General features: G+C 30.9%; 1 protein-coding gene across 1 annotated transcript in view; it reads right to left on the reverse strand.

Moving 5' to 3' along the window:
* The window catches only part of LOC139098446 (uncharacterized), a 107,757-nt gene that overhangs the window by 3,624 nt on the left and 90,576 nt on the right, over positions 1–13,557 (reverse strand). Inside the window, exons 4-7 of the mRNA XM_070650655.1 lie at positions 2,964–3,841; positions 2,382–2,579; positions 1,896–2,306; positions 150–1,139 (exon numbers count right to left, since the gene is read on the reverse strand). Of these exons, the coding sequence (XP_070506756.1) occupies positions 150–1,139; positions 1,896–2,306; positions 2,382–2,579; positions 2,964–3,841 (2,477 nt within the window). The remainder of the gene's footprint in view (positions 1–149; positions 1,140–1,895; positions 2,307–2,381; positions 2,580–2,963; positions 3,842–13,557) is intronic.

Below are 13,557 nucleotides of genomic sequence, written 5' to 3' on the forward strand. Positions count from 1 at the left end.
TTTGGCAATCATGAGTTAACGTTTTTCTATTGTAGCTTGGACAACCTTGTAGACAGTGACTTGCATTTCCACAAATGTAAAATTCTGCCACTCATGATTCAATCTTGAAAATGAGGTAAAATTTCATAAAAAACAAACAAAAAACTTACTTCGGTTTGATGCTGCGTCGATTTATGTACCGGATGCATTTGAACAAATAATGGCATTTTCGTCAATGGACGATGATTATCACGATCACTTTGTTCCCATGCAGGTGAATTATTGCAGTCTAATGCTAGTTGAGCCAATCGCAGTTCTGTTATCCATTCTTTCTTAACATTTGGATCATTTGTTCTAAATGTTAAGGTCTCCTCTTTACCAGATTTTTGTTTGATGATCAATTGAAGGCAGCATGAATCGACCCATGCCATTTCCTCGTCCTTTTTACGAATACTCGATTGAATTGTATTAAGGACATTCTTTGTTATACTCGTATTAATTTCCGTATATTCTCCTTTCATTTGTCCGATCAAGTCATGCACTCGTGACATTAAATTATAGTCGTGCATTAATACGGACATCTCATTGGCCAGATCAGCACCGTTTGAAAAATGAGAGTTGTTATTTGTCGTAGCATTTTGTGATGATAAATTTATTGAAGATTCATTGCCACTACCGCTATGATTTGATTTAAGGCTACCGCCACGATTGAGACCGCTTGTAATATATCGACTTAATGTTGCTGATGCTTGATTATCAACAATTTGAACATCATTTACATGATACATCCATTTGAGTGATAATTTCTCACTTACACCAAAATCTTGTTTCGGTGCCACCGATACACAAATGACTTTATCATTTGCCAACAATAGACGTCTAGCCTTTGTCTTAATCAACAATCCATTTTGTCCAAATTCCAGTTGGGTAACATTATCTTCACGTAATAAATAATTATTACGCTGATCAGATGATCCACTGGATAAAAACCGAGTATTGAATGTTCCACTAATTTGACTCAACATCTCTTTGTATGCTTGATATTGTTCTGCCTCACGTTTACGTTCATTGAGTGAGTCAGCTAAAGATTCAAGTTGCGTTAACGCCATTTGTAGAGCCATACGATCATGATGTCCTTGAGGTGTGTGTTTAAGTAGATCCTAATAGACGAAACGAAATTAAGAAAAAAAAAAAATGTAAAAGATTGTCACGTTAATTTTTAACGCATTAAAAACAATGAATGTTTAGCTTCGAGGTTCAATAATTTTAAGAGATTTTTGAGCTTAAGGGGAAACATCTTACGAGAATGGGCATTTGAAAATATTTGCTCATTATCTCATACTTATTATGTCATATAATAATTAGACAAATTATATGAATGAGTTAAGCAAATTTAACCGAAAATGCATAGAATAAGCGTTATGGAAACAAATTATAGGTTTTATTTGAGAAGCTATTCAAGAACTGTAAATTTTTTCATTGAAAAATGAAGTTTCTTAATATAATTAACAAATTTCATGGCTCTAGTCGGAAGTTTCATTTACAAATTGTTATCTGATCTTGTGATTTACTAACTAGTAATTGTAAATTGTAACATAAAATGAAATGAAACCAGACATAATTAACAAAAGTGTTGAGTTACAGTCAATGATACAGATAAATCTATTAATGGATATATTTTTGCGTATTTTGGCTGAATATCAATTAAGGCATACCTTATTTATGATTTAAATGATTCAAAAGAGTAAAGTATTGAGTTTTGAAGCTTTAATTCACTAATTTTACTTAAAACTTTGAATTTTCTGATGAAAAGATGCAAAACTTTTGCATCAATAATCCAAAAAAATATTTGAATTCTAAGTAGCCGTTATAATTGAAATTCATAGAAATCTCTAAAATTAACATCAAATACTCACTTGTAAGAACAAAATAAACTGTGGAAAACGCTGAACAGGCTTCACCATCAAACCAAAAAATGACAAACGATCATGGGCACTGATTTGTTTAACATTCAAAAAATCGGCAAATGCTGATTTTCTTTTGGTTTCAACCTTTGCCAAATCCATTGCGTTGGAAAAATTATTGATGAATCCACTGTATACATCGAGTACATGTGTTTTACTAAAGGCACCCTTTGTTTGCGTAATAAAGGATATAAACACATCGCCAATTTTTTCATCTCGATCCCAATTGCGTATACATTCGTTTAACGCTATTCGGAGGAGTACATGACATTGAAGTATTTCTGGTACACGATGAAATAAAATTGATGTTTTTGAATTATTCAATATCGGTGGATTGCTTTCCTCGAGTGGCTTTTTATAATCCTGTGATTTATGTGGGAAAATTGAAAAAAATTTAATTAAATTGTGGTTTTTCATTTCAATGTTCATCCTACTCACTTTGACTAGTCGCTCTAACGATAAAACATATGAATTTTCACTATGAACTATTGCGGATATGATGTGACGTCGTTTCAACTGTAATGGTGAGAGATTTGTGGGTGCTGGGGGCATGACGAGTGGTATTGAACGTTTCTCAATTCGACTATGAATCGAATTGATTCCAATACCATCTGTTTGTGAATGATCTTCCTCAGTCTAGAATGAAAATTAATAAATTTCTTTTTTAACGGATGTTTTTGGTTTGTATTATTCAAAGGGTGTGAAAATATGAAAACTAATTGACCAACAAAAGTGTGTAGTTTAGTATCCTGCATTATTTTGACAGCAAACATTTGGTTTCGCAATAAACTTATTGAAAATTCCCCAAAAAGACATGTAAGTACTCAATTAAAATGTATATAAATTGTTGAAAGCTTAACACATGCTCTATCTTTAGCGAAATTCAATAACCTTTATATAATTTACCAACAAGCTTCCAATTGAAAATATAAAAAAAATATTAGCAGGAGATCAAAGAGCAATTGTAAACATGTCAGATAGCTATCAAAATATTTCAAAATAACAAAATAATTATCATACCTCTTGCAACAATGGCATTTTTTTGCCATTTGTAGCTGTCTTATCATCAACATCCTTCTCGATACTACCACTACGAATCGGACTATTTGGATTACTTAAATCATATTGATGACTACCTCTCCTCATGGACCACCATCGCGTCAAACGCGACATTGGCTCACCAGGTGACTCCTGATTGTGGGAATTGTTGTGTGTTGTACTGGGCATGATTGATGAGGATGAATTGTTGCGCCATTTATCGAGTGACAAGTGTTGTTTTGCCTTGTTAAAGGTCAGTCGCAGCTGATTTGTTCGTGTTGATATCAGACTGGTACTGCGATCACTTAAATTATCGTCGTCATCATTATATGATGAAATATCATCAGCATCATGATCTTCTGATGGACACCAGCTGTCCTCTGAGCTGACGTTGCTACGTGCTGATGGCGTATGTTCCAGTTTCCTGTGCGTTTTCTGTACTAATAAATGATTTTGCTGATACGGCTGTTGATGTTGCTTTTCTGGCGGTTGTAATTGCTGTATTTGTGTACTTATTGATGATGAAGAAGTGACTGTGTTGGAATGGTCATTAACTGACGGTGATGTACTATCACTACTGATACTATTCTCTACAAGATTATCGTTGTTATTACTATTATTATTAATCAGATGATTATTATTCAATATACTATTAAAATTGAATATGTTTTGTGGATTATAAAAACTCGTCTCCTGATTGTTATTAACTGAATTCAAATTATATGAATTATGACGTTGTGGAAATGATATAATGCTATTATTCGATTTTCTCGTTACAGATTGCGGATTGAATGCGTTTGCATTTGATATACTGTTGGATCTTGGTAATGGATCTTCCCAAGAGATAGACTTTTGTTCATCTGTAAAGATAATAAAAAGAAAGAAAATATTTTAGTTAGGTTGGCAATTAATCACAATGAAAACAATTCATTTCCATATTTATCATTAGCTTTATTTTTTTTATTATTGCTTGTGCGGTCATGGCGAAAATAAAAGTCAAGAAATGTACAATAATTGAATTATATTATAAATTCGCAGCATGATCTCGATTGGGAATCTCTCTCATTTAGACGGCTAAACAACTTTCAGTTTCATATTTTTGTTTAATTCTCCTCAAGAGATGAAATTATGAGTTTTATTACACGTTTTGTCCAGTTAAGTGCGCAATAAATAAATAAATTTTTAATGAAATCTCATAAAATTCATTAAAATTAAAGAGTTATGAATGCTGGAACAAAGAAGCAGTCAGGGATAATTAACAAGCTGATTTAAGACTTCTCAGAATATCATGATTAAAATTTATGCGGAATTCATTGCGAGTATTGACACCAAAATAGTCATGATTAACTTTTATTAGTAATAATTTGCATAAATTTATATTTAAAGTCACTGAAAACTAATTTTGGAATCTATTAAATAGGGGTTTGCAGGTAAAATTCTACAACTCGTTAATTCGATGAATTTTATTACTTATTAATGATGTTTTGGTGATTAAGATGCGAATATTATGGCTTTTGTCAAATTTCTAATTTTATTGTGATGAATCACTTTAAAGATTGATGAATTTTGAGGTTTTCGAGGGGTATGAAACTATATAGTTTGTAATGTGAAACTATTTGAAGGGATTTGCAATTTTTTTGCTTCATTTCTGTCAAAAAGGGATATACAACTTCAAAGTATGCAATTTATTATTCTTAAGGGGTGTCAAACTACAATAAAATCCATTCTAAAATGCGTTCAATTCAAATCACAACCCAAAAACCCTCATCAAGCTTAACATTTTGCAAACACATTGAGTTGAGAAAAAAGACTGCCTCATTTCCATTTCTTTTGTATCTTTTATATTTTGAAAAATTTTATTTCAATTGTTGCAAAAACAAGAAACAGCGAAGCAACACAAAAAAATTCCAAGATAAAGAAGAAGTGAGCGGAAATGACAAATCAGCGCATAATTTTTTTTTTTTTGCGAGTAGCATATATTTTTAATTAGCTTGCTTCATTAGAGGAGCAATTTTTGTGGCTTAATTTTTATTGCGATAAAAAAAATGAATTACAAAAAGGTGATTTAGTTGATGAGATAAGTAGTGAGTCCGAGCAATGAGATCAGTCACTGGCGCAATACACACAAAAAAATTATTTATAGTTTTAAGCAGTTACGCGATCGACATTAAAAAAATTTATCTTTATCTTCCTTAAAAAAACACATTCTTGGAATCACATTGTGTTTATGAGCATGAATGGCAATTAACAAAGAGCAATTAGCTGCTCATTTCTTGTTGATATTTTATATTCTCGTGCTCATACCATATAAGTTGATTAGGCATTCGTTTAAGTTTTTTTTTTACGAGAACAACACCTTTGAACAAAATTAGTTTTTTTAGTCATTTTTGTTTTAATTCCTCAAGCACAACAAACAGCTGAAATAACGTGGACATCCGCCAACGATGTTATGCATATTTTAATGTTTGTTGACTCTCTGCTTTCCACCTTCATGTCATTCAATAAAACTTTAGCTTTTGAGTATGAATCTAAAGTTAGAATTGGGAGATCTTGGCGCCTTTTTGTACAAGATTCCAGCATTTTCAAGGTTCGTTTGATGATTTATCCAAGAGACACAACTGAATAAGGCTTGTATTAGTGCATTTGGAGCTGATACAGGAGGTTTACAGGAGCCTTCTTCATTTACTTTCGAGTACAGTCCAAGATTATTCAATAGAACAAAAATTGTCCAATTTTATCAAATTTAAAAGCTTTCATTTCAATTCCCACTGATTCCCCTAACCCACTTTTTATTTATTTGACCTCATCATTCTCATTTCTATCCAAAAGGTCAACAATCCATGATTCTCATAAAAATATATTTTTGCCAATTTAAGCCCGCATATATTTTGCACAGCTATCAAAAAAAGAAAAAAAAAACACCCAACGAAGCTCGCATTTTTATTTAATTCTAATTCGTTTGCTATTAAAATTGTTTATATTCCGTAGTCGACATCGAGACAAAGAAACTGCGAACGAATTTTTTGTTTGCTTGTTGCGCCTCGTAGCATTTTTCAGGGTCTTTCTCTCTTGCTATTCATGTCTTGAATGTCTAACTGAGTGAATTTATAATGTGCCACAAAAATGAGCACTTCTAAGCGCATACAATAGAAATCGAGACATTTCATCTCTGTATAATGAATGCAATTGATGGAGAGAAGAAAATATAATTAAAAGGAATTGAGCAATAAAAAAATAATTTTACACTCGATGACATTTGCATTTTTTTCTTCATGTGTATGGAAATTGGGGGGCATTCAGCTGTTAAGTAACACAAAAAGTCGAGTTTTTGAACCGCACTTCGCATCTTCTCCATGGAAAATGTAACAGAGTCTCAACTCCGAGCGTCTCAAATGTCGGAACTCGACGGTTCCGCAGCGGAACCTTACAGAGCCATCTCCGTTTGACAGCTACATGGACGCCATAAGCCCCCAACAAGGAGGCAGCTTCCGTCTCCTCATAATAGTGTAACCTAATAAATGAACGACTCCCTTACCACCCGTGTATGTGTGGATTGAAATTGAGTCAATCTTTAAGTCTTAGGTCGTAAAAAGAAATGACTAATAGACGCCCTTTCTTAGAATAAGTTTTACATTTCAATTATATTGAGAATAAAAGTTGTGCACAATAAAAATTGATTGACTTTTAAAATTTTCAATTTGTGGGCATTTTCTGAGTTAAAATTTATGATTTTGTTCTTTATCTTGGCTTTTTGTTCTCTTATACCAAGTGGGCTAGATTTCGAGGACAGAAAAGTATCGAATTAAAAGTGTCATGTATCATAAGTTTATTTTTCTGTTTCAATGAATTGCTTTTGTTGCTATATTCTTATGCATGTTTTCTGGTTGATTATTGCGCAATTGTGTGTAATTAATTGGATTTAGCGGTCATAAACAAGATTTATAATTTAACGTTATTTTAAAATTTAAAAAAGTGTATCAGTCAACAATTGGTCAACTCGGTTTGTTTACGTTTGAAATTGCCAATATTCTATGTAAATTTGCAAAATTGAACAAATATCAAAATCACAACTCCAAATACAGCTTTTGACACCATTTCAAACAAAACCATCAAGAATATCACAAAATTGAAGCAATTGGCACCACTTCATCATTCCAAAGACGGAAATATCTAGCATCAGATTGAATTTTTTCATCTGTCGTCAAAATCAATTCACAAAAAATTCCCAATTTAGATAGTTGGAGCCATTCAGAACAACAAAAATGAACCTTTATAAATATTCGACTGCAACATCTTGTCATAAATCATTCAATAAAAGTCACAAGCACACTGATATAAGACACAAACATGGAAGATGACTAAAGATGCAAATGAGAAGTCAAGAAAGAAACATTGACAATTATTAATATAAGACGAATAAGAAGTGGAAAAAAAAGATTCTAAAAATAGTCAAAACAAATACACATGTGCATACAAAAATGATATTTTGATGTCTCAATACGCTTTATGGAAATTTGATACATGAGCCCAAGTGTTTATTTCATCATCAATTCTTGTGAATTTCATTTCATTTTCCATTATTTCTCTGTGTTTTGTGTTTTAAGCAGCGGTAAGAATGTAAATGTTATTGCACGTTTTCAACACCTTTAGACTAAGCATTAAGAAATGATCTTATGCTCTAAACAAATCGAACTTGTTTTATAGAGATATATGCGTATTGACCAAGGCTAGAAAAATCGCCAGATGGATGTTGTAAGACAATCATCTGGTTTTTATAATGCCATATGCCTTTAGAAATATAAAAAGTCGATAATACTTGATGAATTGGATTTTGTAAGGAAACTTGTGAGAATGACGCAGATAAATGTGAAATATTCACTAGATCTTCCTTATTTAGATCGAATTGGCTCTTTTTTAAGTTTATTTTGATGAATAAATCAATTTTTTTATCATCTAAAAATACAAGTTTTTATACCATTTGAACGGAAATGCGAAGTCTTCCTTATTATGGAATATGTTAAACAGATATTGGATGTTTAATATTCTTATCTGGATAAAATGACTATTGACAATTGTATTTCATTGTACTTGACATATTTCTGGGACACTTGTTTCGTGATAATGAATACAGTCGTGCATAGGCACAATAATAAGTCGTAGAAGTTTAAAGCCCTTTGATAATATTGAAAGTTGTATGACTTGATGTCATTTACATTTTACAATTATATTAAATAATTAACGGCCATTAAAAGTTCAAAACCTCAAAGAATTTTACTTGTAATTTTAAAATTTAATCATCTCGGTTTGTTGACAAAATGAAAAATCGTGAATAAATTTAATTGCAGTCGTAAATAAAGTAATTATTTAATCAATGGAACGAGCCATAAACACTTAAAATTAAAAACTTTTACATTATCTGAAATCAGGTCAGACTATTTTAGGAAATGGAATTTGCAGCATTTAAGGATTTTACGACTGCAAGTGAGTTAAAATTTTCAATTAACACAAAACATTTTCATTATTTTAAGAAAGAATTTCCCCTAAAAAACTTGACAAACTGTCCTTAATTGTTCGCCGTTAATTGTGACTTTTGACAACAAGTTATGTATGTTTTTAGAGCATTCCTCTATTTTTTTATGAATTATGCTAACAAAAAATATTTTTCTCAGACAGAAAATGAGAATTCCTTTTGTAAGAAGAAAAGAATGTATGTAAAGTAGTAATCAACTTATGTATCTCTCACATGACTTGTTTTTTATGTCTTCTAATGACTTTTCTTCTTCATTTCCCTTGTCTCAAAAGTGAAATATTTAAAACGCGTTTTTAATGTCTTTTTTCCCAAGTTACAATTTTTTTATGGTTCATTCAGTCAATCATTTAAATAACTAAGTCAGCTCATAATAAACTATATGTCGTAATAATGAAATTGAAATTGGAATGTGGAAGTCTCGATTTAAACAAAAGAAAAGTAGTGCCCTAAAGTCAAGTAGACCCACTCGTGATTGCTTAAAGCTCGCAAAAATTTCATTATTTTTTTGGCATTTATGTGTATGTTTGTGAATATGCTCATTGTAAAGACAACAAAACAAGACAAAAAAGTAACTTTCATCGCGTATTTTTTTATTATAAGGAGGAATCGTGTTTTAAAAAATGATCTCCAATCACTCATGACTTGATTTTGTTCAACTTTTTTTTTCGTAATTCGTAATATTTATTATGTTGTTGAGAAGAAGAAGAAGAATGAGTGAACTCAGGCTTTAGGAGAATGCTGTTGATTTTTAATTCAAGTTATTTCATAATTTACAACTAATTTTTTAGCATTAATGACCTTGAATTAAACATCCTCACATCGCATTTTCAACACTGAATTTCTCTTCATTGGAGCTATCAAATTCAGTTCTGTAAAAAGCATATTTCTCGTTATCTCGGAGCAAAAAACAAAACAAACTTTTGAAAATCCCCTCAGACAAGATTCATTCAAAAATTCAATCAAGATATTCGACATAGCCTCGAAAAACCATTAAACCCCACACAAAAGCGCACGAAGAAATATTGAAAGTTTGTACACGTTCAATTTTTTTGTTATCACCTGTTTACATGAAATTATTCACGGAATGTGCCACGATATGATTGAGTATTTTGTCAGCATCAAGTTTATATTCCATAAAGAATTCTTTCCCTTTTTTTAAATGTTTACACCGATAAATGAAATTATTGTACGTAAAAAAAAAATTATTCGTCGAAACGCAAGCTCAAATTTTTACGAAATAAAATTGTGAAACGATAAAACCATTTGCTGTTATCACCATGCTAGGTAAATAAGCAAATAAAAATGGCATGAAAGTTAAATAGCTTAAATAACAAACAGTAACACATGTGTGCACACAATTTGAAATGGTGTAAATGAATAAATCAATTTAACTCGTTTCTAGATCGCAATACAAGATTGAGAAGAAGAAGTTAATGTATGTATACATGTTACATGTTAAGATATTTTATCCAAAAGTTTATTGAAATTATTTCAAAAAAACGAAGAAAAATAGAAATAGAAAATGCATTTTTATATCTTCCGTCTGATGTTTTTCTGTGTTGGCATCGTCATTTCCTTAGTTTTGATTGAGCTGTGTGATGTTTATATGGGAAGTTGATGAGTTGATGGAAATGCATGGAAATGGAGAAGTAAATTCATAATAAATTCATGATTTGAGTACTTAGAAGATATAGGTCGTTGCTGATTCACGAAATCAGAATTGTAAACAAACTTTAGAGGCTAAAGTGACTAACAGCTTAAGATTATAGACTAAAATAGCTCATGCCACACAAGAATTGAGTCAACCTTCAAGCAATCACAGTCAATACCCAGTTAAGACCTCCAAATACCTCAAAAATCGCAGAATTTCCATCAATCCAGCATTAAATCACACATAAATCAATCAAACCTTCCCGAAACAGATCAAAAAATCGAAACAATAGAAGCTAAGCCATTTTGAATTGCACCTAAATACATTCTCTCAATAATATTCAAATGATCGTGTAATATGAATTTGTAATATAAGTAGAAGAAACAATAAGGCATAAAAAAATGACATGCACATTCTGTTAACTATTTGATATTTATAAGCAATATGCTGATTGAGGAAGAATGAGACGCGGCAGCAATCAAACAATCATCATACATACATTTGACCCCATAAAAATGCCTTTTTTTACTGCCGTTTATTATCAATTTTCATTCTCATTCATTACTTTTAATGCTTCTTTCAATTTGTTATGGAAAACATCAACAAAAGTTTCAGTTCCGACTGCATTTCAACAAAAAATTTGAAATTCTGATGCATGTGGACTGAAATTTGAGCATAAATTTAATTTCCCCTTTTATTTCTATTGTTTTTAGTTTTTGGAATTGCTTACTTTATAGTTTTTATAGCTTGTCTAATGAAACTGACTGTTTAACATTTAAGCATGTTTTTTTATTAATATTTTTTCGGGGAAGATTAAGAGTGTCGTAATAAAAATTGATAATTTATTGAGAATGACACTAATATGCATTGGAATGTCTTGAATAATGAATTAATAAATGCAAAAAAAATACATTTTTTAATTCCTTATTCTTTTGAAACTATACACACGTAAATGCAAAACTATCAAATCCAAGAAATTGTATGTTATGTATGTTCGTGCGAAACAGATGACAATGTGCTAGTTTTTGAATTCTTTTCGACACTTCATTAACCTCACAGTTGTGCAAAAAAAGAAGAAGTGTTGAAATTGTTTGTTATGAGAGGAACTTGGAGTTATGTCGTGGATTTTTGTGTAAGATATTGGGAAAATTGTGTGATTTGGTTTGGTGATGGACGTGAAATCTTGCAATGGATAGTTGGTTAATTTTGCGTGGCATTTGAGCTTGTGTAGGTCTTCTTAAGTTTATATACATGCGTATCCAATTTGGAGACAACCTCAAAGCAAATATACCCAAACATTCAAGAAGAAATGAGTATACTCATGAGCAGACCATGTTAGTACAACCCAGTGTCTTTATAGCAAGTTTATTTGATGCCAGTGATTGCCGAATTTACAAAAATACGCAATAACTAGCTGCAGACAAGTTCATTTAGTGACTAACTCTAACATATTTTTGTCCAATTTGATAAGAGGATCCAGTAGGGATAAGATACAGCTAACAATTCTGCCACAGAGTTCATATTCTCGCATTTCAAGATTCAATCTTTTGTTCCTAACTCTAAATTCGATTCCTCTCTGGTTCCAATACAATTTAATTAAATTTCTTTGTAGTTATTGTCTTAATCTAACTATTGATGTCTAAAAACTACGCATTAGTTCAACACAAGGTACAAAAGTCACATAAGTCGCATAAAAAATCACGATTTTCCACGATTATCATCACATAAATCATTCAATTATCGCATGATCTACGTATTACCATAATTGTCTCATAAAATCGCACAATACGCATATAAATTACACGATTTCCTCACAACCAAAAAAAAGAGCTTCTTTAACAATTATCATATCGTAGCAATGACATGAATCTGTCAGATCTGTTTACATTTCTTTCCTCTCGAAATTCTCATCCAAAAATAAACAACAACATATCATCATCACCTTTATTATCGTCATACAAATGCTTTATTTTTTGAATTAAAGTGGAAGTCATTCTCTCTCATATTTTCTTTAAGTTTAACAAACAATGAGTACAACATGAACAAATTTTTTTATTTTTCTGTACTACGCGTAAATATGAGAATAAAAAGAACCGGAAATTGTACAAAATGAATTGTAAATGACTCACAACACGAACATAATGAAGAATAATAAAGATGTGGCATATAAGTAGAAAAGTCACATTTTATGTGCAATTGAGGTTATAGAGAGCGCATTTTTTGAAGGTGATGATCTGTTCAGCAGATGTTCTGGCCAAACAAGGAAAGAAATGCAAAATTTTTGCAAAATATTTAATTTAATAAACCGTCAAAAAATGTAGGCGGATAATTAAAACAAAAATAAATCACTTATCCGACTAAAGTAAATATTAACATTAAAAATATCCAATTTTTCTATTTTTACACTCGGAAAAACAGTAAACAAAGTATTACTTCCCACCCGATTTATCACAAACTGGTTAAAAATAGCCTCAAACTCATCAAAAATTGAGCTACTGCGTTAGTGAAGAATTTATTTTAGTATTTTATGATAGAAATTTATTGAAGTTTGTCTTTAAACAGCGCAATTTTTCTATTCAATTCAATTTTAATTGATTAATATGCGACACAGGAAGTGAGGCTTTAAACTTTATTCATCATTATTTCATTTTTGACTATTTACACATTGAATTAGTTCTAACGTTCATTGGCTTTGTTTGAGAAGAGAATTTGCATGTTGAAGAACAAGAGCTTGCAAAATATGGAGATGTTAGTCATGAATGATGTAAAAACGAGGACAATGATGGATAAATATTTAATTTCTCTACCTCAATTCCAAATGAGTTAACTTCAATATCTGTCTTCGATCTCCACTCAATCTACATTACGCCTCACAGACATTCTTTTCATATTAAATAATGTGGTTTATAAAATGAAAATTTCACATTTGAGTCACGCAAGAAATGGTAGAAAAAGAATGTAAAAAAATTAAAATACTCAGCATGTGAAAGGAATAAGAAGAAATTTTTTTTTTTGAAGCCGCGAAATTCATTTCAGTTCTTTATCCCTAAACTCTATGACTAATGCTTGAGAATGTTTGAATAAAATTCTGACATGATGTTTGATGAAAGGTTGAAGAAATGAAGAATGAAGAACAAATGTAATGAAGACGGATTGCTTGAATAAGTACATGGTGAATATGACTAATTGGAATGATATTTTACATGAGACTTAAAACCGGGAATTTTTTGGTAAGTGACTAAGTAACGACTGTTGACATTTAGAAATTCAAATTTTTAACAATTTTTTTGATTTCAAATTTTTAACGACTTTTTAAAATTCAAATTTTCATTGTCAACAAACCAATTTAAATTTTGTCTCCACTTCGCAAAGTTTTTTGGACTTTTACAACAATT

Source organism: Chironomus tepperi, unplaced genomic scaffold, assembly GCF_022539635.2.
Source record: "Chironomus tepperi strain 1889 unplaced genomic scaffold, CSIRO-AGI_Ctep_v1 contig_445, whole genome shotgun sequence".
NCBI classification, from domain to species: Eukaryota; Metazoa; Arthropoda; class Insecta; order Diptera; family Chironomidae; genus Chironomus; species Chironomus tepperi.